General features: G+C 43.5%; 1 protein-coding gene across 3 annotated transcripts in view; it reads right to left on the bottom strand.

Annotated features, from left to right (window-relative positions):
• The window catches only part of FOXO3 (forkhead box O3), a 131,031-nt gene that overhangs the window by 8,512 nt on the left and 98,749 nt on the right, over positions 1-23,770 (bottom strand). For all 3 annotated transcript variants that reach the window (XM_058435454.1, XM_058435455.1, XM_032156086.3), the window contains exon 3: positions 11,169-12,603. In XM_058435454.1, the coding sequence (XP_058291437.1) occupies positions 11,203-12,603 (1,401 nt within the window). In that variant the 3' untranslated portion in view covers positions 11,169-11,202. The remainder of the gene's footprint in view (positions 1-11,168; positions 12,604-23,770) is intronic.

Below are 23,770 nucleotides of genomic sequence, written 5' to 3'. Positions count from 1 at the left end.
ACTTTAATCTGGGAATGAAACATAAATGTTCCTACTGCTGTCCTCCCACAACTTAATCCACTGTGAAACATTTTTCAGTAGTGTTTTTATCTTCTTGGCAGAGAAGAACAGAACAGGACCCCAGTACTAAATAGGACATGGGAGAAAAAAAGAGATTGTAAGTTGAAACCTTAACATCCACAAATCCATGAAGGTTATCAACTGTTTTCCTAGCTAGACAGAACTAGATGATTTGAGGAAAGTTTGCCCCACAAGCAAAAATAAAGTGAAACACCACTTTCCTCACTCTTTAAAAAGAAAGATAATTTTAGCCAAACTTTCAACCCCTAGAGCAAGCTGGGGACTAAATATGGAACACTTAGGAGAGAAAAGGAATTGATATTCATGCAATCTGACAAGGAAGTCTTACATGGACTCCAGAAGACAGGGATGGGTTTCAGAGTTTGAATATTTCCATTCAAACACTCAAAGAAATGTCTGCCTGACGCCATCTCTGCTTCATTCCCAGAAGGACTTAAGGGACATGCAATCCACATGGGCCACAGTCATCTGCCAGCATCCACTAAGGCTTGTGTAGCTGGCGTCACCCCAGGAAAACAATGCTTTTGCAGGTTTTGGGTTAGGCAGCCACATCTAATTTTGGAGCATCAAAATGGCACAGTTCCCTTGGAGTTCATCTTCCAGGCAAAACTAATACAGCTCAGGAAAACATGCTAATGCGTATCACACTTTGGCTTAATTTGGTCACTTTTCAATATCTTCTAGATGGAAATGGGTGATGAAAAAGAGTCAGAGAGGTTCACGGGAACCAGCCTGATGGTCACTGATGGCAGGGGCCTGGCCAATGAGAATCCAGCCCTCTGCCTGCGATGCACGCCAAACAGAGACATCTTCCATGCCTGTCAAAGAGGAAGATTTAGGAGGTGCAGCCCTGTTAAAATCCATTTTGGCAAAGGCTGTCAAGTTGCCATTTTAGGCACTGAACAGTCTATGTGGGAAACAACAGGTATAGAAGTTTAAGACAGGATGGCAGTAAGGTTTGTATTCAGTTGAGGAGCCTCCCTAAAGGAAAGTCAAATTTCCAGGAAACCCACCTCACTGACTCTGGCAATTTCTAACAGGCAAGTAAAGCACCTGTGGAGAAAGTGAGGATGTTACAGGGAAGCTTAGAATAAGCTTTTCATGGCAAAGACACTCAGGATGTTACCAGAAAGGTACTCAACTACACACATTATTAACAAAACCCCTCCATTTGTGTAAAACACAAGCTTGACTTGTGTAAAGGCTGCCTTGCACTGCCTCCCAGTAGTTCCTGGGCTTGGTCAAGGCAGCAGGTGAACCAGTCTGGGAAGGCTGGTGACAAGGCCCTCCAGAGCCTTCGCCTCCAGGACACCTCAGAGCCTGGACCTGGAGTGGACTGCCCTTCCAGCCAGCCTTTGTGCTGTGCTGATAAAACCCAAGGGAGACACGGGGAGAGAGGTAGCCATCCTCATACTTCATAGCTGAGGGACAAAAAGCTGGGAGCCACCTGCTGGGAGGCACCAGCTTTTCTGTTGCTTAAATTTGGTGATTATTAATGGCTAAAATAAGTTTAAGAATGCCCTATCTCTGACTTTATGTTGAGGCAGGGATTATGTTAACCAATATTCTTCACATATCCAGAGTCGACTATGAATACTAATGTGGCAGAAATATGATAGGTATTGATTTACTGTCAATAGCAAAGTTGCAGAGATTTAGTATTTTCTTAAGATTCTTAGATTTGCAAACCACGTATAATAAATAGTATGTAAACTTTTAGATTACGTTCTTTTTAAAGGCCCAGTTTTTAGGCAAAAAGCCTTTAAAGGGTGTCTGGATCCTCTCTGAATTCATGGTTATTTAACTTTATTATAATATCCAAAACCCTTAGCTGGTAAAGGCCTGTCCTCATCCATGCTTTAAGGCCCACTACTGCTTCTGGGAACAAACCCTCCGCTTGTCCGATGGGTCAGGTTCAAAGACACTTTGCCTGGATGGCTCTTCTTACCACCCAGGCAATCACCTACATGTTCAGATGGCTCCGCCAGCCCCACCTTCCCTAAGCTATCCTTGACTCAATTCTTATGTCACTCACCTAGTGCCTAATCATAATGTGCCTGAAATGGCAACTTTTTCAGGGACTTTGAGCTCCCAACATGTTGAACTCCTTGAAAGCGGAGCAAAGTCTTCAAATCATATCAAACACTTACGGAGCACCTATTACTTTAAGAGCACTGTCTGGTATCTGCCCTCGTGCAGCACATATTCCAGTGAAAGAAACAGTTTTCTTGATGTCCCAAGTAACCTGGTAAGTTGAAAGTACTAAATGGATGCACTATAAATGTTGGCTGAATCAATGAAAGAACCACCCTCCTGGAAGAACCCTCTCTTCCTCTTTGCCAACCCAAACACTCAGCATCCTTTCATTGCAACTGCTTCCATGACCTACTCATATTTGCCAAGAGTTAGTCTGAGTCCAGGCAGAACCTACTGCCTGGTGGGATATGACCTAGGATTTGCAGTACTTTTTGTGAAAAGGATGGTTTCCAATCATTAAATTGCTAAAACTCCTATTTCTTACAGATGAAAATCAATACAAGGCACAATTTTAACATTCAACTAATTCTCAAGTATTTAATAAAAAGTTTATCTTCTCTCATCCTTTCTGTACATCCCACCATATATATCCTTATCACCAGCCACCAAATTAAGAGTCTTGCTACTCTAAGTTTCAAGTTGCTGTCAAAGTGATTCACCTTTTAAAAACAATAGGGAATTGTAGTACAGGAGGAAATGTTCAGAGTCATCAACCATGACCTGCATATCACAATGTTTATGTTCGCTGGGTGTGACCCTATCCTGTATGACTCTTCACTGCATTTACTGGGGTGTGTGTATGTGGGGGGCGGGGCAGGGATGAATGATAGGAGTGTGCAGGCTGGGATGCCCTAGATCCCTGGAGGGTGGGTGGAAGTGCAGGTGTAATTGCCAGCCCATCTCAGGGTTTAGCTACCAAATACTGAAGGGAGGGTCTCTAAAGTGCTCTCTTCCTGCTTTAGATACACAGGATTTTGAGAGACAATCTACTTTTTCCAAGTGATTCTGAAACTGAAAACACAGAATCAGCTAGGTGAGTTCTACAAATAGTCCAAACCACCTGTAAGGTATGACCAGGACAGACAGGCGACACAGATGGTGGCCATGTAACAACCATCACACCAGTGCCACAGAGGAACTGAGAGGAACTCCAGGGTGGCTCCACGATTGAGAGAGACAAAGGAGTGCCCTGAGGCCAGCGGTCTGGCCAGGTGTGCAGATTCTGGTACTGAGGGGAATCTGTGTGTGTGGCCCCGGTGGTCCTCTTCTTACAGGTTGGCCTGCACCTGAACCTCCGTGTAAGTGCCGGCCAGGGCTGCCTCCCACGGGGCACCCCACCCCAGCCAGCAGGGCAGTCTGAGTAGAATCTGACGGGTGGGACAGGGAGTGCTTTGGCTTGTGTTACTCGATGGGCAGGCAGCATTTTCAGGTAAACATTAGACCTTCTAACAGGTCTATCAGTCAAGACGTTTTCTGATTACTTATAACTATGTTGGGCGGTATTGCTGTCTGATCTTTTTTGAACATACAAATGACCAATGAAAGCTCCAATTAATTATAGTGGCATATACAGAAATGAAGGCCTAGTGGAAATTAACTGAAAATTTCGACCTCAGAACTCTTGGACTCCTACCTCTGGCCTTCTCTTCTTAGTCACTGATTTCCCCTGAAGAATCAAGTCAAACACTCCACACAAACATAAGCACATTAAAAAAAAAAAGAAAACAAAAAAACCCCACAACCTTATGGCTCAGACTTCTTTCATCAGAGACAAAGCAGGAAAAGAAGAGGGAAGGGAGACGGAGAGAAAGAAGAAGAAAGAGGATGAGAGAGGAAGAGACAGGGAGAGGGAGAGGGAGAGGGAGAGGGAGGGAGAGGGAGGGAGAGGGAGGGAGAGAGAGGAGACATACTGACATCCAAACCTTCAATCAAATCAAGACTGTCAATTACAGTTTTAGCCTTCAGAAACACTGGAATTACCCTCTGAGACTTCGTGACTAAGTGATCCTATTCTTTAATAAACGAATGCCATGGATTTTAGCAAAAAATAGGTTATTAAAAACAAAGTCGACCTAAAATTACAAACTAAGGTCCACATCTATTACTGAGCAGGAAAGACACAAAAGACCTGCATCCCAGTGTCCAGTGGCTCTACAGGGCAGTGTATTTTAGTCCCTGGCCTGGCTGCTGCTTATTTAGAAGCGCCTAGAGAAGAACAGCCTATTTTTTTTCCAGGTTTTCACTCAACTTAGAATTGGAAGAGATGTTAAGGGTACAATGACTGTCTTTTCTGAACTTCAAATTGTATCACAGTAACTAATAAGCGATAAACCACCAGCTCTGGTGAGACCTAGGGCCAGACTACTGCCAACACCATGCTATCATGTGCCAGTCTTTCTGCTCCAAGACAGCCTAGGAGGGACTGCAATGGCTCTTTATCTCTCTGAGTGGCTTGGGATGACCAGCATTGGGAAGACAAAGATGGCATTGCCAGGTTCCTCCCAACAGCAGGAGAGGCTCAGGCTTGAGGCTCTGAGGCAGCTGAAAAGAGCAGGGTGGGGCGTCTCCTTCAGCGGGACTTGCTGCTAGCCCCTGTGGACACCGATGGGTACCCATGCTAAGCAGAGCTGAAGCCAGACAGCTGGGACTTCTCAGGCGATCCTTTAAAGATGCTAATGGAGCACTCTGGATACCACATACAGCTCTCCTCACACCATCTGTAGCATTAGTTTCGTTTAACAGCCCCTTTAATGAGTACCCCCAAACTGGTAGGCAGAACTTCTAAGGGACGTTGATTCTGGAAATAAAAGTTCTCACACCAACAGGTAATTGTGATCCCTTTTTAATGAAAAACCCAGTGGAATCCAGACTGAGGAAAACAGTCACTCTTTCTACCCATAGTTTAAGACTGGCGTGGCTGCTTCTGGCTTCCACTATTAACCTCTGGAGCTGTTTTAAATGACAATAAACATTAAATAACATTTTTAAAAAGGTGCCAGAAGACATTAGCCCATATCAGAGGTAGTCCTTCTAGGAGCTGTGTGAGGCAAATTTTAATTTTAACCTCATTTTATAAATAAGCAAACTGAAACTGAGAGATGAGGGACTTGACTGCAGGACACACAGCCATGAAAAAGGCAGCCTTCTGCTGCAAGTCCCACAGCTCCTCTGCCATCCCACAGGATCTCACTTAACTTGGAGTGGGCTGCAGGGGAGGCTTTTTTAATTCACAGCTCCCTCAGAGCTGAGCCCCAGGGACAGTGTGCTGAAGTGGGTGGCTCATGTCCAACCATGATGAACTCACCAGCTCTAGAAATCAAACATAAAGTGCTCTGCAGAGCTTTTAAAAGAAACCAGCATCTGGATTCAGCCTGAACTCTGACCTGTTAGTACAGAGCTCCTCAAGTCTTAGGGTCTGTGTTTTTGTGGAATAGACCATGTGATAATGGAACAGAACCCCTGAATGCAGGGTTGTCCCAGAAAACCAGGCACATCAGGCTGCCACACCACATGCACCTCTGCTCCAACCTTGTGAGGAAGGCAATCTTTGGCTCTATGACAAACTGTCATTGCCACTGCCACCACTTTCCCCACTAGGCCACGCATTCTTTAAGGGAGGGACCCTTTTCACCCACTTCTATCCCCTGTGCCCAGCAGGTACTCAACAGATGAACTGTGCTTAATGATTTCAGGACTTTCTTGAGCACTTCTACCAACATGGGCCTACCACTTTGCTGGGCAGCTAGCCCATGCATGGATATGGCTGAGAAACACTAGATATATGACAAGGTCATACAAAACACTCAGCAAGAAAGGGAGGAGAAGGGCAAAGAAGCCCTAGTCTCCAAGGGGGTGCTGACTCCTTTCAGCAAAACTCTAGGACAGCATTTCTTAAGGGCATTCCTTAGAACACTGGTGCTATGGTTTCTTGAAGAAAAAGGATTTGATTCAAGATATCAAACACCTTTAGGAAACACTGCATAACATATCCCACCCTAGAAGGTTCATAATGTGTATTAACCCTTAAGGCTCTGAGAAGTTCTCTTGGAAACAATGCAATTTCTCTTTGTTTAACATGGTATTTCTTAAACTTATTTGACCACAGAATCCATTTTCCATTTCACTATCTTGAGGATCTATGACTGTCTTGAGGATCTAGTATTCCGAGAAACATTTTGAGAAACATTGACTTATAGGACCTCTAAATACTAATTTGCAAAACACATTTTAAATTCATTTTAGTTTCTGAAACTTTAAACTTCAAAACAATTCAGAGGATTGGGGAAAGCAATACTTTGAAATTCAACGAACACATCAACAAAACCAGGGTGAAGCAGGTGGTGTCTCTTGCAAGGTGGAGAATCTCCATCTTGGGATCAAAGTCCAGTAAATATGTGTCTCCAAGTCAGGGAAGAGAAAGCAGTCCGCAAACATTCTCCCACTTGGCCCAAGGCCAAGGAGGACCTCTAGGAGGCAATCTCTCCAGCAACGGCAAAGCGGATCCCAGAAAGCCCCCTTCTCCCATCTCCATATAGAAAAGTAAGTCTGTGAGAAGCACAGGTGGCCCCTGGGGGAAGACTCTACTGATAGAAAATGTTGTTTACAAGATGCTGCTAAGCATTATGAACACTCTAAGTTATAAATAGTAATTCTGGTGATTTTCACCCTGTTTATTTATGTTCTACATGAGCTCTCTGGACAGAAGAGACCTTCAACAAAGCTGTTTATAAATGCAACTGCTTGAAGGAGGAGCCACTCAGGCACTGTCTCCATGCTTAGCAGGCTGGCCAGAGGTGAAAACAGGTGAATTTTATAAAACCAACAGGCCCAGGAAGAGCAGCCTTCATGCTAAATGTCACTGCTTTTCAGGAAAAAATAGCGTATGTAGCGAGTGTACCAGCCTCTACAAAGAAAACCCTTTTATGGCCATATCAATTTTCTCTTGTGCTCATCGACACTAAAAAGATCCCAACATTCTCTCCCTGAATGACAGTTCAGACTTTTGGCTTTTTTTAAAAGGTAAGAATAAAGATCCCTGAAGACGCAGAATTCTTCAGGCTAGCATACTATAACCAAAGACTATAGTCATAGGTACAAATAGCAGAATATATTCTCCAGGTAATTAATAACAGATTCATATTTATCAGATATTACATTCCCTAAAACAGAAATATCCACATCAATAAAAAACACGATATAGTCTATATTACCTGTATTTGGTTAAAATTAGTCTTATCCCCAACATAAATTTTAAAGACATACTAGAATCATAGCATTCAAACATCAGTCAAACAGGTATCAAAGATTTACTCCTTTTGGGAAGTAGCCTACATGTAAATTCTAAATGGCTTCCAATACTGCAGCCTGCTGATGCCACACTAGTACACCACTATTTCTTTCTAGCTCCATATCATAACACAGACTTCACCAGGTCCATTTCACAAGACAAAATGTTAGGGTTCAAGTTTAAAATTATACATACTATGCACCTTTAAAACTTGATGAGGCTGTCTTCTCTCGACAAATGAGAAACCTAATGTTCTATGAGATTGAGTGATGTGGCAGAGACAAGAAGAGAACCACCCCTCCCCTCTCCATCTGGGCTTTTGCTGGTGGATGTTTCCCAGTCTTTATGTAAAGTGCTTTAAACTAAATATTGGGCTGCTCCCTAATGGTGTCTCCAAATGTCAAAAGATGAAGATGAATGAAAGCTTGTGAATGCAGGCATCTTTGATATCAAATTAAGGTGAAACTGAAGCTGGTTCCCTCAGAGAGGACACATGTCGAACTCAAGAGGGCTGACCGGAAGCTCGAGCTTGCAGCACCACATCAGCTCATGACCATCTCTGCTACCAACTGTAAGCACGTGCACCAAGCTTTATGAACACCTGAGAGAACACAGTGCCCTTCACGACCCAGCAGTCAGCCCTCCAAAAAAGTACGGCTATTTTTTCTTTTCCAGTTAGATCTAAGGGTCAAAGGATTCTACACGTGGTCTAAAATGAATGACATGTGTGAAACACCCAGCCCTCCAGAGAAGTATCTTGCCACAGCTCCCCAGCAAGACTGCCTGTCAACTGAGCAGACCACTCCATTAACACAAGAAGGCTCAGATTCAGCATCACATGACCTTCTTCTGTGAGCAAGCCAGGAATTCAGTCTGGAGAAACACTAAGAAGAAGTTAAACCAAGAAAGTTATTAGAGAGCGACTCTTGGGAAGCTGGGACACTTAATTTGAGAGAAGTGGGGTGTCAGAGTCTGACCTCAGCCCCGTTCTGTGAATTTAGGAGAGTCTTCAATGAAGTGACAGTCACAGTTAAGTTTTAAAGTAAAAAATACACTTCAGGTTGCATGTGCTCCTGGCTGCTGAAAGGAACAATGGATTCCAAGCAAAAATGGAAATCCTAAACCAGAAACTAGATCCCCTCACAGCCCCCACTGTCCTTTGGATGGTTCTTTAAATGCTCTGTGGTCATACTGAGCTAGTCTACTTTCAGGAAAATTTGGTGACTTTTCATTTTTAGCTGAAGAAGTATCTTTTCAAAACAACCTCCCCCAAAATATTCTGAGGCGAAGATGACCCTAAGGCTCCATTAGGATATAACAATGAAATGCATTATCCTCAATGCAATCATTTATTATCATCATCAAAATCAGAGTTCACCAGATAAACTTTAAAAATCTAAGTATTTAAATCTCCCTTAATTTTTCGTACAATCCTTTAGAATTACACATATACGAGAAAGATCTGCTGTTCAACCAAAAGGGAAACCAACACTTGAAAAATTAGACAAAAACTGATACTACATTTTCTTCTGAACACATTTTTTCCAACGAACTAGAAAGTGGCCTCCTTACAATTACACTCAAATTAAAACTTGTGTCTTTAAAAGCCTATTTTTAAAGGAAGACAAACCACTTATTCTTTTAAAAGCCAAACATCTACATTTCTAAAGACAAATCTTCCACATTCTTCTCCTTAAAGGAAGACAAACTAGTCTTCTAAAAGGCCAATTATCTACATTTCTAAAGTCAAATCTCCAGTAGCCCAAGTTCTGGTATGGCACTGAACTGGCTGGCATGGAAGTACTATCACCCTACTTAGCTTCCATTACAGTCTTTTCACCATCTCAAGGGCTACTAAATGACTGAAATCAGATATCTGAGTTCCATTAGGGGTCTCTTATGCCTGAGAAAGTTGAGAGGCTTTAGCATCACAACACTCTTTTAACATTCCCCTTTCTGCAACTACCCATGAGCTGGAGTGAGCTCACCATAGGAGACCCTTGTAAGTCCTTCATCATGGCAGAGGGTTAAACAAGGCTCAAGTTTTTACGGCTTTGAATTCCCTTGCCTTTTACACCACTTAAAGAAGCCTGTAAGTAGCTTGCTGAGACTAAAACAAAACAAAGCAAAAGGGCTGGGGCACAGAACAGAACCCGTTGACATCGGGGCGGCTAGGGGTGCAAACCTGTTGGTAGAAGATCCCAGTGTTCATCTTACTTATTGAGGAGGACAGTTTTTAGGGAAAGCAAATCTGCTACTTTGACTCCAGTTCAGAGCACTTCCCTCCCCCAACCTTTTTTTTTACCCAGCTAGAGAGAATAAGGGAAGAACTACTACAGGGGTTCAAGCCATGTACGAAACAAATCTAGCTCTGTAACCTTGGGCAAACTACTTAACCTCTCTGGGCTACCTGCTTGCCCATTTGTCAGTATACCTAGTTGCATGGTACACATTTCAGCCCACTGCAGTTTCATATGCTTTAGTGCATTTGATTCTTGTAATAACCCTGTGAAGTAATGGGGGCTATTATCCTCATTTTATAGAACTGGAAATTGAGACTCAGAGACCTAAGACACAACCATAGTGGTAGCAAGAAAGTGGTAGAAGTGGGCCTGAACCTCAATTCCTGATTTTAATCAAATGCTTTTCTTACCACATCACACTGTGAATCTTTGTGGTTCCAAGAACATTAAAATGCCACAATTGAAAAAATCTCCATCACCATTCACAACCTGTGTCACTCTGTTTGGAAACTGCTGACATCATTTATAGTTTGGGGAACAAGCAGAAGCACATGAGTAAGTACTCCCTCATACAAACACTTGTGTTTTCAAATTAATTTTTTGGCTTTTTTTTCCCTAAGAGATAGGTTCTTGCTCTACGGCCCAGGATGGAGTGCAGTGGCACGATCATGACTCACTGCAGCCTTAAACTCCTGGGCTCAAGGGATTCTCCTGAGAAGCAGGGGCTACAGGTGTGTGTCACCACACCCAGGTAATTTTTTAAGTTTTCTGTAGAGACGGAGTCTTGCTATATTGCCCATGCTGGTCTCTGACTCCTGGCCTCAAGCAATTCCTGCTTCAGTCTCCCATAGTTGTAGGATTATAGGCAGGAGACACTGTGCCTGGCCTCTTACTTTTTTAAAGGCTTAGCTCTTGAGTGCTAGCTAATAAAGATGGTTAGTACTCAGATAAAAAATAATTAACAGATTTTGCTGCTGTTAGAAATATTCATATATGAAAGAGTCTAGAATACATATTCTGCAGGTAAATTAAAAGTACCTGCCAATCATTACTTTACAAGGAAAAAAAGATGAAGAACTTGTAACACTGAAGATTGACAAAAGCAGTGATGGACCAGAGAGTCTTTCTAGGAAAGCCCTTTGGCTGGGATCCTTAACCCTGAAGTATGACCCAAGCTTCCCATCCCTCTCCTTCTCTTCTCATCCATCCATCAAATAGGGCAACCTGCGTCACAGGCCAGTGAGGATAACTGGATGCAAAAAAGAATGCGATCTCTGAATGCGTACGTGTTCTCTTCACGAGCAGTAAATTTCTGAACTATGAGCAAACTGTGGGGGGCGGGAGGCACCTGACAGCCCTATTTGGTTTGCAGGTAAAACCCTGAGATGGAACTGGCTGGGAGGCATATTATGTGCACTGCTCATAATAATAAAGTTCAAAGTAAAGAGAAGACAGGCTCCCCCAGAGATCCCCCCTCATCCCCATATTGTTATTTTTATGCCATAGCATTGGGCACTGACCTGCTTTGCCCACTTCCCCTTCCTCAGTGATCCTTCAGCCTGGCACCCAGCTCTGAGATGAGGCCTGCTTAGCACCAGTGAAGTTCCCCACGTTCAAACCAACAACATTCTGTGTGGAGATGAGGGAATCAAAGTTAAAATCCAACCCATCAGCATCCATGAGTTCACTACGGATAATGGACTCCATGTCACATTCCAAGCTCCCATTGAACATGTCCAGGTCCAAGTCGCTGGGGAACTTCTCATGGCCCATGACGGGCAGGTTTGCACTAGTTGAGTACAAGGAGGAGCCTGAGAGAGAGTCCGAGAGGGTTTGCATAGACTGGCTGACAGGAGACTGCTGCTGGTGTTTGGCTGACCCAAGGCTGCTGGACTCACTCAAGCCCATGTTGCTGACAGAATTCGACAAGGCACGGCTGCCACCAAGAGCGCCCTGGGTTTGGTGCTGGTGGTGGAGCAAGTTCTGATTGACCAAACTTCCCTGGTTAGGCTGGGCAGCAAAGGACATCATCGGATCATTGCGAAGCATCACGTTCCGGCGGGAATTCTGGGCAGACACAGCGGTGCTGGCCTGAGACATCAAGGGGTCTGACTGTGTCATCATAACATCGCTGTGGCTAAGTGAGTCCGAAGTGAGCAGGTCCTGGAGTGTCTGGTTACCATAGTGTGACATGGAAGAGAAGGTAGCTGGCTTGTTCTCTTGGATGGTCTGCATGGGAGACTGGCGTAGGGAGTTCAGAGATGAAGGTCCAAACACCGTGCTATTAAAGGAGCTGGTTGGGGAGCCCAGGCCCGAGCCCTTGGTGGTGTACGGGAAGCTAGAGCTCCGCTGCATGAGTCCCCCAGTGGGCGATGGCTGGGATGGCGGCAGCGTGATGTTATCCAGCAGGTCGTCCATGAGGTTTTCAGTCAGCCCATCATTCAGATTCATGGTGCCCGCCATATCAGTCAGCCGCGGCAGTTCCACCGTGCACGGCTTGCTTACTGAAGGTGACAGGCTGGCTGAGCTGCTGTAGAGCATGGGCGAGAGAGGTGCATCGTCGTCCTGGACTTCATCCAACTCTGTGCTTGCCATGATGGGCGACAGGCGGCCACTGACTGTGCTGGCGTTAGAATTGGTGCGTGAACGGAAGTCCGTCCACGCATCCAGCTCATCACTGCTGCGTGACGTGGGGCTGCCAGGCCACTTGGAGAGCTGGGAGGGACTGTCGTCAGCTGATTCGGGGGCTGTCTGCAGGGCTGCCTTCTTCTTGGCTGCGCGGCCACGGCTCTTGGTATACTTGTTGCTGTTGTCCATGGAGACAGCCCGCCGCCGGGGGGCTTTTCCGCTCTTCCCCCCATCAGGGTTGATGATCCACCAAGAGCTCTTGCCAGTTCCCTCATTCTGGACCCGCATGAATCGACTATGCAGTGACAGGTTGTGCCGGATGGAGTTCTGCAGGGAGAAAAGAAAATACAGAGTATGAACCAGAATGGTCCAAAACCGAGCACCCAGATGATACAGTAAACCAGACTCCTCATTCATTTTTTATTTTATTTTTTTGAGACAAGGTCTCACTCTGCTGCCCATGCTGGAATGCAGTGGTACAGCCTCAACCTCCTGGGCTGAAGCGATCCTGAAGCACCTGTAACTGGGACTACAGGCGCGTGCCACTAAGCCCGGTTAATTGTTGTATTTTTTGTACAGATGGGGTTTTCCATGTTACCCAGGCTGGTCTCAAACTGCTGGACTCAAGAGACCCTCCCACCTTGGCCTCCCAAAGTGCTAGGATTATAGGCATGAGCCACCACGCTGGCCAACTCCTCATTTTTTAAAGCTGCCTCAAAGGTTAAAAAAAATCCATCCTAATTCAAAAAGACACATATCTGCATGACCCTCTTTGAGAATAAAATGACATGTTAAATGGCAGTTTTCATATCTAGGGAGAAGGGAGATGATTTCATGTCCAAGAGATGCTGGGAATAGATAAGCTCACCGATAGTAGTTTTCCCCAAATTCCTGGCCTTTCTGAAATTATATTGCCCATATTGAAAGGCCCAAATTCCTGGCCTTTCTGTAATTATATTGCCCATATTAAAGTTCACACTTGGAATTTACTACCACACTCCTCTGTCCCCTGCACTTTGCAACAAACTTCCCCAGCTCTCTAAGGGTAATTAATCACCTGGTGGAGGGCTATTTTATTTTCACATGGTCCCCTCCTCCACTAGTATAGAGGCACAACATCTACCTTTTCTTAACTACTTCTGTGAATTAAGAACTGATGAGAATTTTTACCTAACCTTTCTATGACTCCATCTCATCCTGCCAGATTTTACACCTTACCATGTAACTCTTGCAGACATAAGAAGTGTAGAGCAGGATTTGCCAGGTTGATTAGAGAAGCAGGCAAGTCTCCCATTCAGAAGAATTCAAATAATTAATATAGACACTTGCCTGTCAAGTGTGGGCTGAGCACAGTAACTTCCTTAGAAAGACTACAGTATGAAAAGGAGGGAAAAGAGCAACTTTAGAGTGGAGAAACTGACAAACACCATTTCAGTCCGGTGATCGGGGTCAATATCTACAAGGATAAGATGAGCTGATATGTACCCTTGATATGACATGATGAGAATGGCACCTTCTGTGGTCTGCCTTCCAAAGCCCATAACCTCAGTCTAAGCATGAGAAAGACATCAGACACATTTCAATTAAGGGACATTTACAAAATGCCTATTCAGTACTTCTCAAAACGGTCACAACTGAGAACAGCCTAAGGAGATATGATGGCTAAAGGTAATATGGTATGCTGGATGGAATCCTGGAACAAAAAAAGAACATTAAGTAAAAATGAAAGAAATCTGAAGAAAGTACGAACTTAAGTTAATAATAATATATCCATATTGATTTATCAGTTGTGACAAATGTCACATACTATAAGATGTTAACCACAGAGGAAACTTGATATTGGGTGTACGGGAACTCTCTACTATGTCTGCAACTTTTCTGTAAATTTAAAAGTATCCTAAAATAAAATATTTACTTAAAAAGTAGGGCAAAATACCCTCAAAACTCTAGTGACTGCACCCATCTTGCAAGAATTCTCCTCCTGGCTTGGCAGATACACCCAGTTGACAGTGATGACCCAGATTCAGTCCTATCTCTGCCACTGACCAACCACGTGACCCTGAACAAATCTAATTTGTCTGCAACAACTGCAGTTCCCCACCTTCATTATGGCTATAATCATACCCAAACCATCTCTGTACAGGGATGACGTAAGGATGACAAAAATATATTTCAGAAGCCAGTCATGCTATGAAGTCAGGGTGTTCTTACTGCTATTATAAAACACAGAGTCCATGGTGAAAGGAGTTCACGGCCTGCAGCAGGCTCATTCTAATCTGTAAAATGCCTCATGTGCAGTAAAAGGGAGGAGCTGATGAATCTGTATGCTCCACATCCGGAACAGTACCTGCAGGCCAGATGAGTTTTTATTTGCAAGTTAAAGACAAAAGATATTGCCTGATGCTACTGTCCATATATTCAATATGGACAATCCTAAAAGTTATATATACATATATATATTTGTTTAAATTGGCAATCACCAACTGTATTTATGTAGAAGATACAAATACATGTTTCTACCAGAATGTTCCCCCCGCCGCCCGAGACAGAGTCTCACTCTGTCACCCAGGCTGGAGTGCAATGGCTTGATCTCGGCTCACTGCAATCTCCGCCTCCAGGGTTCAAGTGATTCTCCTACCTCAGCCTCCCGAGTAGCTGGGATTACAGGTGCGTGCCACCACACCTGGCTAATTTTTGTATTTTTGTATTTTTTTATTTTTATTTGAGATGGAGTCTCACTCTGTCGCCGAGGCTGGAGTGCAGTGGCGCAATCTCGGCTCACTGCAAGCTCCGCCTCCCAGGTTCACGCCATTCTCCTGCCTCAGCCTCCCGGACTACAGGCACCCACCACCATGCCCAGCTAATTTTTTGTATTTTTAGTAGAGACAGGGTTTCTACTTGTTGCAAAGTGCAGGGGACAGAGGAGTGTGGTAGTAACCCTGTCTCTACATCGTGTTAGCCAGGATGGTCTCGATCTCCTGACCTTGTGACCCGCCTGCCTCTGCCTCCCAAAGTGCTGGGATTACAGGCGTGAGCCACCACGCCCGGCCTAATTCTTGTATTTTAACTAGAGACAGGGTTTCACTATGTTGGCCAGGCTAATCTCAAACTCCTGACCTCAAGTGATCTGCCCGCCTTGGCCTCCCCAAGTGCTGGGATTACAGGCATGAGCCACCACGCCCAGCCCAGAATGTTTTAAAAACACAGAATGTCAGCAGGATTTTACCATAAGTAAATAATCCAAAATATTCTGCTTCACATGTAGGAAGGGCCTGTAGTTTAGGACAGGCAATAAGCATTAGCAATCATGGGTCATAAGCTAGCATTTCTACAACTGCATTTGAGAGAAGAACACAAGCAACATGCTGAGTATGTGATAAAGTAAATGTTGCCCAGGAGACTATATATCCTGATTCCTTTTACTTTTATGGTTTTTAAAAAGAATAATGGCATCTCTAATAATGGTCCAGATTGTACACTTCTTTAAAAAGTAAAACAATTTCTCTATGCAATAGGTATGAAGCATGCTCTCAACATGTACTCTGCAGGGTTCAGAAAGCAGGCAAGTACAGGTGGATCTACAATTCAGGTCACTAGATACATTAAATAAAAACAAACTCAAGCTTCTAAGTGAAAAAACAGGGAGGTCCCGAGGCTATGTGGAAATGTGGACACCTACCCTAAGTACTCCCACTCTGTCCAGCCCCTTCTGCGTTAGATTCTGGAAGATCACACCAACACACGGAATTAACTAGAATGACCAATCAAGTATTCAGCTATCCCCCCTTTAAAAAGCATTTAGGGAACAATATTTTAAAATGTATTTTAGCTTCACCAATTCCAACCCAACTGAGAAAAAGTGTGAAACATCTTATAGAACTGTAAAACGCCCCACATAAATTTTCTGATGGCCATCTATCACTACAATTCTAATCTCCAACAATGTTATGCGTACGGTTTTATAAAATTAAAAGCTACACAGGGTTAAAATCTGGACACAGATACTAAGCTTCTATATGGGCATGTGGTAAAAAGGGGCTGGAACACCCACATCCAGGGCCATAACCACAGGGTGTTCGGGTGGGAAAGGACCATGGAGACTACCCACCCACCCAGGTCCCCTAATTGCAAGGATGAAGAAATGAGAGCCCGCCAGATTACAGCACTGTCAGTTACTAAGCCAGAGTGTTTTAGATTCATTGTCTCTAATCCTCATTATAAACCTGCAAGAATTAGTATTATCAGTGCCCTAATTTTAAATACAAAGACCCAGGCTGAGAGCTATTAAATAACTTAACGCAAGGTCCCACAGCTAGTGTTCACACGAGCCAAAACTGACACTGGGTTTCCTAAACTCCAATCCACTGCTTTTTCTACAACCTTTCATATAGGCCTCTTACCAAATTATGCAGAAGTCACCATTTAATCTACTCGGGCTAACAGTTAAACAGATTATCTAAAGAATCATTTAACATTTAAGAAAGAAGAGGAATATAAAAGCACAATCTTATTATTTTAATTTGTTTATGAAATAGTTATGGGTATTTGGTGGGCCCTTCCTAAAAAAAAAATTTTTTTTAAGATTTTTAAAAACAAAGTCTGACGCCTATAATTCCAGTACTTTGGGACGCTGAGGTGGACGGATTGCTTGAGCTTAGGAGTTTCAAGACTAGCCTGGGCAACATGGCAAAACCCTGTCTCTACAAAAAATACAAAAATTAGCTAGGTGTGGTGGCATGTACCTGTAGTCACAGCTACTGGGGAGGCTGAGGTGGGAGGATCACTTGTGCCTGGGAGGCTGAGGCTGCAGTGAGCTGTGATTGCACCACTGCACCACTGCACTCCAGCGCGGGCAACAGAGCACGGCCCTATCTCAAAAAAAAAAAAAAAAAAAAAAAAAACCCAAAAAACAAACAAACAAAAAGTCTTTCAGAAGAGGAAACCTCAAAGTATGAGCTTATTCTATAGGACTTACTTGTCTTTCTTTGGTGAAGTGGCCATGATCGCATTCATTCTGAAGAGGACAGTGGTTACCACACAAACCAATGTTGGCCAGGCACGGTGGCTCACACCTGTAATCCTAGCACTTTGGGAGGCCAAGGGGTGATGGATCACCTGAGGTCAGGAGTTTGAGACCAGGCTGGCCAACGTGGCGAAACCTCATCTCCACTGCACTCCAGCCTGGGTGACAGAGCGAGACTCCGTCTCAAAAAAACCACAACCCTCCCACCCCCAATATTAACTACTCTTAGATTCTGAAACAAAGCCCAACTTATTAAATAGATGATTAGCTTCAATGGCCAATCTTTGCTTGACTCTCAGTTTAGAGGTTTCTTAGTGGCGTTCCCTGGAGCCTATTACCTACAGAAAGTTCAGACAGGTTTTTCCAGTTACATTACTAAGTCAACACAAACAAAAACTGTGCCACCATCATTCTCACAGTCCCCAATCTCAGCAGCCTTCTATTCATACAGGGTGGCCAGCCTTCCATTGACAAAATCCATAATCTGAAGGTAGGGCATTGACAAAGGCCAACAAATATGGCTCATCTGTCCATTTCTAGTTCAAATGCCCAGTTACCCCTCAAAATCAGATGCCAGAAATACATTCTGTTTTCCTCACAGGTCATGATTCCAATTATAGTTAATCCTTGTTATATGCAGGGGACTGGTTCCAGGACCATCTGCATATAACTAAACCTGTGCATACTCCATTCCACAGTCAGCCCCGCAGAAGAAACTCACATATAAGAGCCAACTCCCCCAGGCCCAGAGGGGGGTTTCACATCCCGGGAATGCTGTGTTTGGTTGAAAAAGAGCTCTGTGTAAGTGGACCTGTGCAATTCAAACCTACATTGTTCAAGGCTCAACGGTACTAACTTCTCTACTTAAATGTTGGTAAAGCAGGAAAGGTAAATAGACGCCAGATAAAATACCAGAACTCCAATGTTTCCCCACTTCTTCCCTGATATCAAAAATTAATGGTGATACAATTTCTGTAAGATTTCAAATGTCCCTCCTGCCACCTCAATCCCAGGAAAACTATCATTACAAATATTCTATGATTTTTCACTAATTCGTATGTCACCTTACCAAACAGTCTAAATTTCTAACATTTTACATTAGTTTTGGGATTGGGAGCTGACGATAAAAAAGGAGTGGCTTGACAGAACGAGAATGATTTTTCTAATCACATCTAAATACATATTTTGCTATACCCTTTGAGGCAGGCCAATGGTAACTGGCTGAAGAACTAGGGATGTGCCTTCCTTAAGGCTAAGATAGTAAGGTACATAATAACCAAGACACCTACTGCTAGAGCTCAGGCCATTGTCACAGTTACTCACTAAAGAGGCTAAGAAGCTACTGTGACCCCCAAACCCCAAATCACGTGATTTAAATTCAGTACTTAGAAATCAAGATTTTGATGAAATTACAAGAAACATCTCTAGGAAAAAACTTCAGCTTCAGGGACAAATGTACCAGCTTGTCCCCAACATGGGCCTAAAGGTTTAAAGAACCCTTAAAACACCTCTATCACAACGTGTCTAAAGAGAGTGCAGTGGTAAGAATCCTCTTCATTTCATTTTTATGTCCATCTTCTCTTCTACAAAACAATTTACACTGAAGGAAGCCCTGCGCTGGGGCAGAAACCCATTAGGTATAGTTAATCAGTTACAGAACTGGCAATGAGTGGCATAACCCTTCCAGGAGGCAGGTGCAATAGGTGTGTGAAGGAAGCAGCATGATGGAATTCACATTTCACAGTCCTGCTGCCTAGAGATTCCTTCGTTTGGTCCACCTTGAAGAAATCAGCATAAAGATGACTGCACCTAGTAGAATCTGGCAATTATTTTTCTTGTTATAATGAAGACTGTTTTCTATTGCAAGATACAATTATTGCTAATACTAAAGTATCCATGATCTCTACATACATGCTAACTGGTTGTGAAGACCCATGGACCCCAAACAGATTAGATGAGGTGTGAGAGAGAAGCTTCCTGAAATGAAAAGTATTCCACCAATAATTTACAAAGAGGATAAATCCTACAGGCAGGATAAAAACATTCTTTGACTATCTCTTGGCTCTTCGGGAAGATTAAATAAAGCTCTGCATGCAAACTACTCGGTGAAGTGCCAAGTACAAAAGCAGCTCCCAACAACTGTTAGATCCCACACGGAAGCAGTGACATCATAAATGTTAACTTACTGTTTTCCGAGCATCATATACTTTAAGCCAAAAGGTTCCAGGGCGGCCTCTTCCAGGAAAGGATTTCAAACTTTTAAAAAGTATTTCAGAGGTGCCGTGCCAGTCAGAAATAACTGGTAATTTCTTAAATGTTGTACCCTACGTCCGCTTCAGCCCTTCCAAACCATGTTTACCTTGTGGAGACTGTCCACTCACCCAGACACCAGCTGCATGTGCTTCCCCTGGAACACAGAGAGGTTTTTGTCTGGAAGCAACATGTGGTATCAATTTATCTTTCTCAGCAACGGCAACAAGAAATCTGCTCACTTTAAAAATAAAAAGGGAGTTGTGTAATTTAACTCTTAAAAGCCCCTGCTTTTTTTTTTTTTTCTTTAAAGACAACCCCCCCCCTTTTTTTTTTTTTTTGGGGTGGGGTGGGGTGGGGTGGGAGGAGGACTGTCTAGAGCAGCAAAATGAGTTATGGTTAACTCCAAAGCCAGGCCCACTACTTCCCACCAGGCCGACTGCAGGTGTCTCCTGGTCCTTACAAGGAATTTCAGGGGAAAGCACTGGAAAGGACTGTCTTTCAATACAGTGCTCGCCCACTTTGTGTACAGGACCAGCATTTCAAGTGGGTCTCACTGCTTGACTTGTGGGCACTGACGATTCAGAATGAGGTTGCCAAATGCCTGAATTCTAACATACGCATCTGCTGAACCACAGATGACAAAGGTTTTGTGAACAGCCCAATGGAACCACAATTCATGGGGAGACCCAGAGGTCTGTGTGTCACAGGAGAGAGCACTGCAAACAGCTTCAGGAGCAGGCCCGGGTGGGCGCCTTCAGTGTATAATGACAGGATCTTTCAAAGGCAATTCTCTGGAAGAGGCCCTCAATTTCCCTTCAGTAGTAGTTCTTCACCCCACCTATTAGAATCACCTGGGGAGACTTTAAACACTCACATCCCAGTCTCAGAGGTTTTGATTCAATAGATGGGGTAAGGCCTGGATACAGGTACATTTTTACAGCTCCCCAGATTATTCTAATGTGCAATTAGGGCCAAGAACCAATGGTCTTTCCCCCTTATATTTCCATTGACTGAGGATCTGATTCCAATCTAATGATACCCAGTCTCCTTAGATCTGGTAACATAGCACAGTAATGTCCTTTAAGTCCAAGTTTCCACTATTGAGAAGATAAAGGTGAGAATTGGGTAAGAGATTAAAGTTGTGATTTTATGTGCAGAATAAGAGCTAGGGCAATTTTATTTTATTTTAGGTAACTGAGGTCCAGATCTGCTTTTCTTTTGAAAATCATGAGGTGAGGGGAAAGATCCTTGACCTTACCCTGCCTTGGGGACAGTCACCTCATTCTGCTCTGTGATGCTTCTCCACCCAGTATGCACAGGCATGGACAGAAAGAAGGCATGTGGACTTTCACAAAACCAGGAATTGACATAGCTGAAGAAGGAAGGAATGGAACTCTAACTGATCCTTGTAATTTCCTTAGATATTGCTAGAATCTAGTTTTTAGCTGCCTACTCCCTTCGGCTAGATTTTATCTACTTTGGGACTAGGATGTTGTTCGAAAGCAGGTACAGAAAGTATGACAGCATAAAAATGTATCTGAGATCAGAGAGAGTTATTATGTCATATATAATACCAGCTATAATGGCCAAAACCAAATCTTTCAGATTGAGAAGAAAACATAAACTTTCATGTAAAAGATTACACAAACAACCTGATATGTAAATCTAGCTCCACTCTACTCTTGCCTAAAACTTAAAAGTTTAAACCATTAAGGGACTTAAAAAAAAAAAAAAAAAAGACGATGCTCTAAAGTAAACATTTTTGGGAACTTGGCTGAATAATTAAATTTCCAGTTAGAAACAAGATTTCCCGTTAAACTGCTGACGATAACCCTCTACCCACAGAGATGGCCTTTGGAAACTAACATTTAAGTTTTCAAGCAGCAAGCAAGCGACAGGTTCTGGTCCCTCATAAGAAAGAATAAAATCATCATCTGGTGATCAGAATAATGAATCAATTTTCTATCCAAACAAAATGAGACATATGAGGCTTTCCCAAGGGGAGAAAGGGCTGGGTACGCAATTTATCCTGCCCTCAACTGAAAAAGAAATCCTAGATAGGAAGAAAGTTCTCTTAAATAGCATGAAAAAGATGACTACCATTATACTCCACACACAGTTCTGTTGGGTTTTCTACGGTGGATTTTATTTTCATATTAATTATTATTTTTTTCTTTTAGTAATCTTCTTTTCAAGCTCTTCCACAGCTGTTTCTGCTCTTGGAGGGCAAGAGGGAACATTCCATTCCTCACAGCCAAACCTGCACTTCCGGCACACAGAGAACCCTGGCAGTCTTGCAACCTCTGCCCACACCCACTCCCTGCAGCATCCTGCCCCTCCCCACAAACTCTCCTATTTCCAGCCCCAGGTCCCTCTCCCCATAGACTGAGGAAGAAGCACCTAAAGGCGTGCAGTCAGCGAGATGACAGTCCCAGAAAGTAGGTTAAAGCTGCAGCATTTGGATGCCCCTGTTCTCTTTCTCCAAGCTTCTCCTGTGATGTTATTGAATCTGTTTCCCCTTTCCACAAGGTGCTCAGCAGACACATGCTACTGAAATTCTCTTTTAAGACCATGCTCAAATTAGCCACACAAAATGGTTGCCTCAAAGAGTTAACAGCCATGAAGTTATAAAAGCCATGAAGTGGAACAGAAAGTTTTATTATTAATATTCACTTAGCTTAAACAAAATAAGGGTGCACCTTTTTCCAGTTTGAAAACTTACTGTGTGTGGAAATCGAATAAAAGGGCATAGGAAACATGCATCCAGAACTCAGGAGCACATCCAAGAGTTTAGCGTCACTTTCATGACATATGACAAGCAATCAGGGCAGGAAGCTCAGTAAAAACAGCAATAACTGGGGAACACGGAGAGGGCCAGGAAACCCTCTTTCTATGAAACAGGCAGCCCCAACTTCACAGTCGCAGACCCTGAGGACCAAAGAGGCACAGGGCCACACCTGAATCCAGTCAGCTCCTAAGTGTCAACAGAGCAGAGACAGACTCACATCACCTGGCCTTGAGGTGTAACCCACCACCCAGAAAGAGAACATTAGTACCAACGTCTAGATCAGCACACTAACAGCAAAGATAAAATGCAGGGTGCATTCTGGCTCTTTAAACCAGATACCATGTTTTATTATAGCTTTAGCACCCAGCATAGGGCCTGGTACATAGTAGGGGGGTCAAAAAATAGTATTTGTTTAACCACTGAATTAATGGGAAGGGGGCAGGAGCCACAAAATAGACCTGAATTATACTTTAACATGAGATGTGATAAAACATGAGACCAAAAAATGTCCTACATGAGTGAAGATGGAAGTAAGCTTCCACTGCAAAATGTGAAGTAGCATCTAGGTTGTTCTCAGGTTGAAAAGTCTCATCACTGGTATTAACTTCAATTATACAGCCCAATTTCCAAAAACCTGAAGATATACACCAACAAGTAGGCTTTAAGGTCTCTAGAATAAGAGATGGAAAGAAGGGCAAACTGATAGGGTGTGTGCTACTCGGTGGAGCAAGGCCTTAGCAGGCAATTTCAGGTCCATCCAGGGTGAAGAGCCGGCTCTCTACCTGTCATGGAATGCCATGGGGCCCCCATTACTTGGTAATTCAGTTGGCTCAGAGTCCCCGGCACACTCAAAACCACAGATAACACATTCTGGTTCTAAAGTCTCCTCTACACAAGCACCTGGGTAACAAGAGAAATCCCAAATCAAGTCTACTTCACCTATAGTCTGAAGGAAATTCATGCATGTGGTGCCTACCAGGGCCAATGCTCTGTGCTTGACAAATCTGATCTCATTTTATTTTCATAACAAGCCTGTCAGGAGGAAACTGAAGTGCAGAAAGGTTAAGCAATTTGTCTAGTGGGTGGTGATGCTAGAAATCAAGCCTGAGGCTAACTTCAAAAGTGAAGCTCTCACCACTGCACTGTGTATTTCCTTCTGAAGTCACCAAACTGACCAAGGAGGGAGGCACCACTAACAAGTGACCAAGGAATAAGAAGCTTTAAAGACTACAAAATCTGTGTGATTCAATTAAATGTTCAGCATGTGGTCCCTAGGTTTATGAAAGGGATGGAAAATGTGGAAAAATGATAAGCCGTGAAGCAAGCCTTGTTGGAGCCAGATCTGCCCATCTGCTAAAACTAATTTTTTAGAAATGACACTTTTTCTCAGACAGACCTCAAAGGGACACTACTATCATGTCCTAACCTGA

Source organism: Hylobates moloch, unplaced genomic scaffold, assembly GCF_009828535.3.
Source record: "Hylobates moloch isolate HMO894 unplaced genomic scaffold, HMol_V3 SCAFFOLD_2, whole genome shotgun sequence".
Classification (NCBI taxonomy): Eukaryota; Metazoa; Chordata; class Mammalia; order Primates; family Hylobatidae; genus Hylobates; species Hylobates moloch.
Note: the sequence above shows the minus strand (reverse complement) of the source record. Positions and strands in the feature narration are given on the sequence as shown.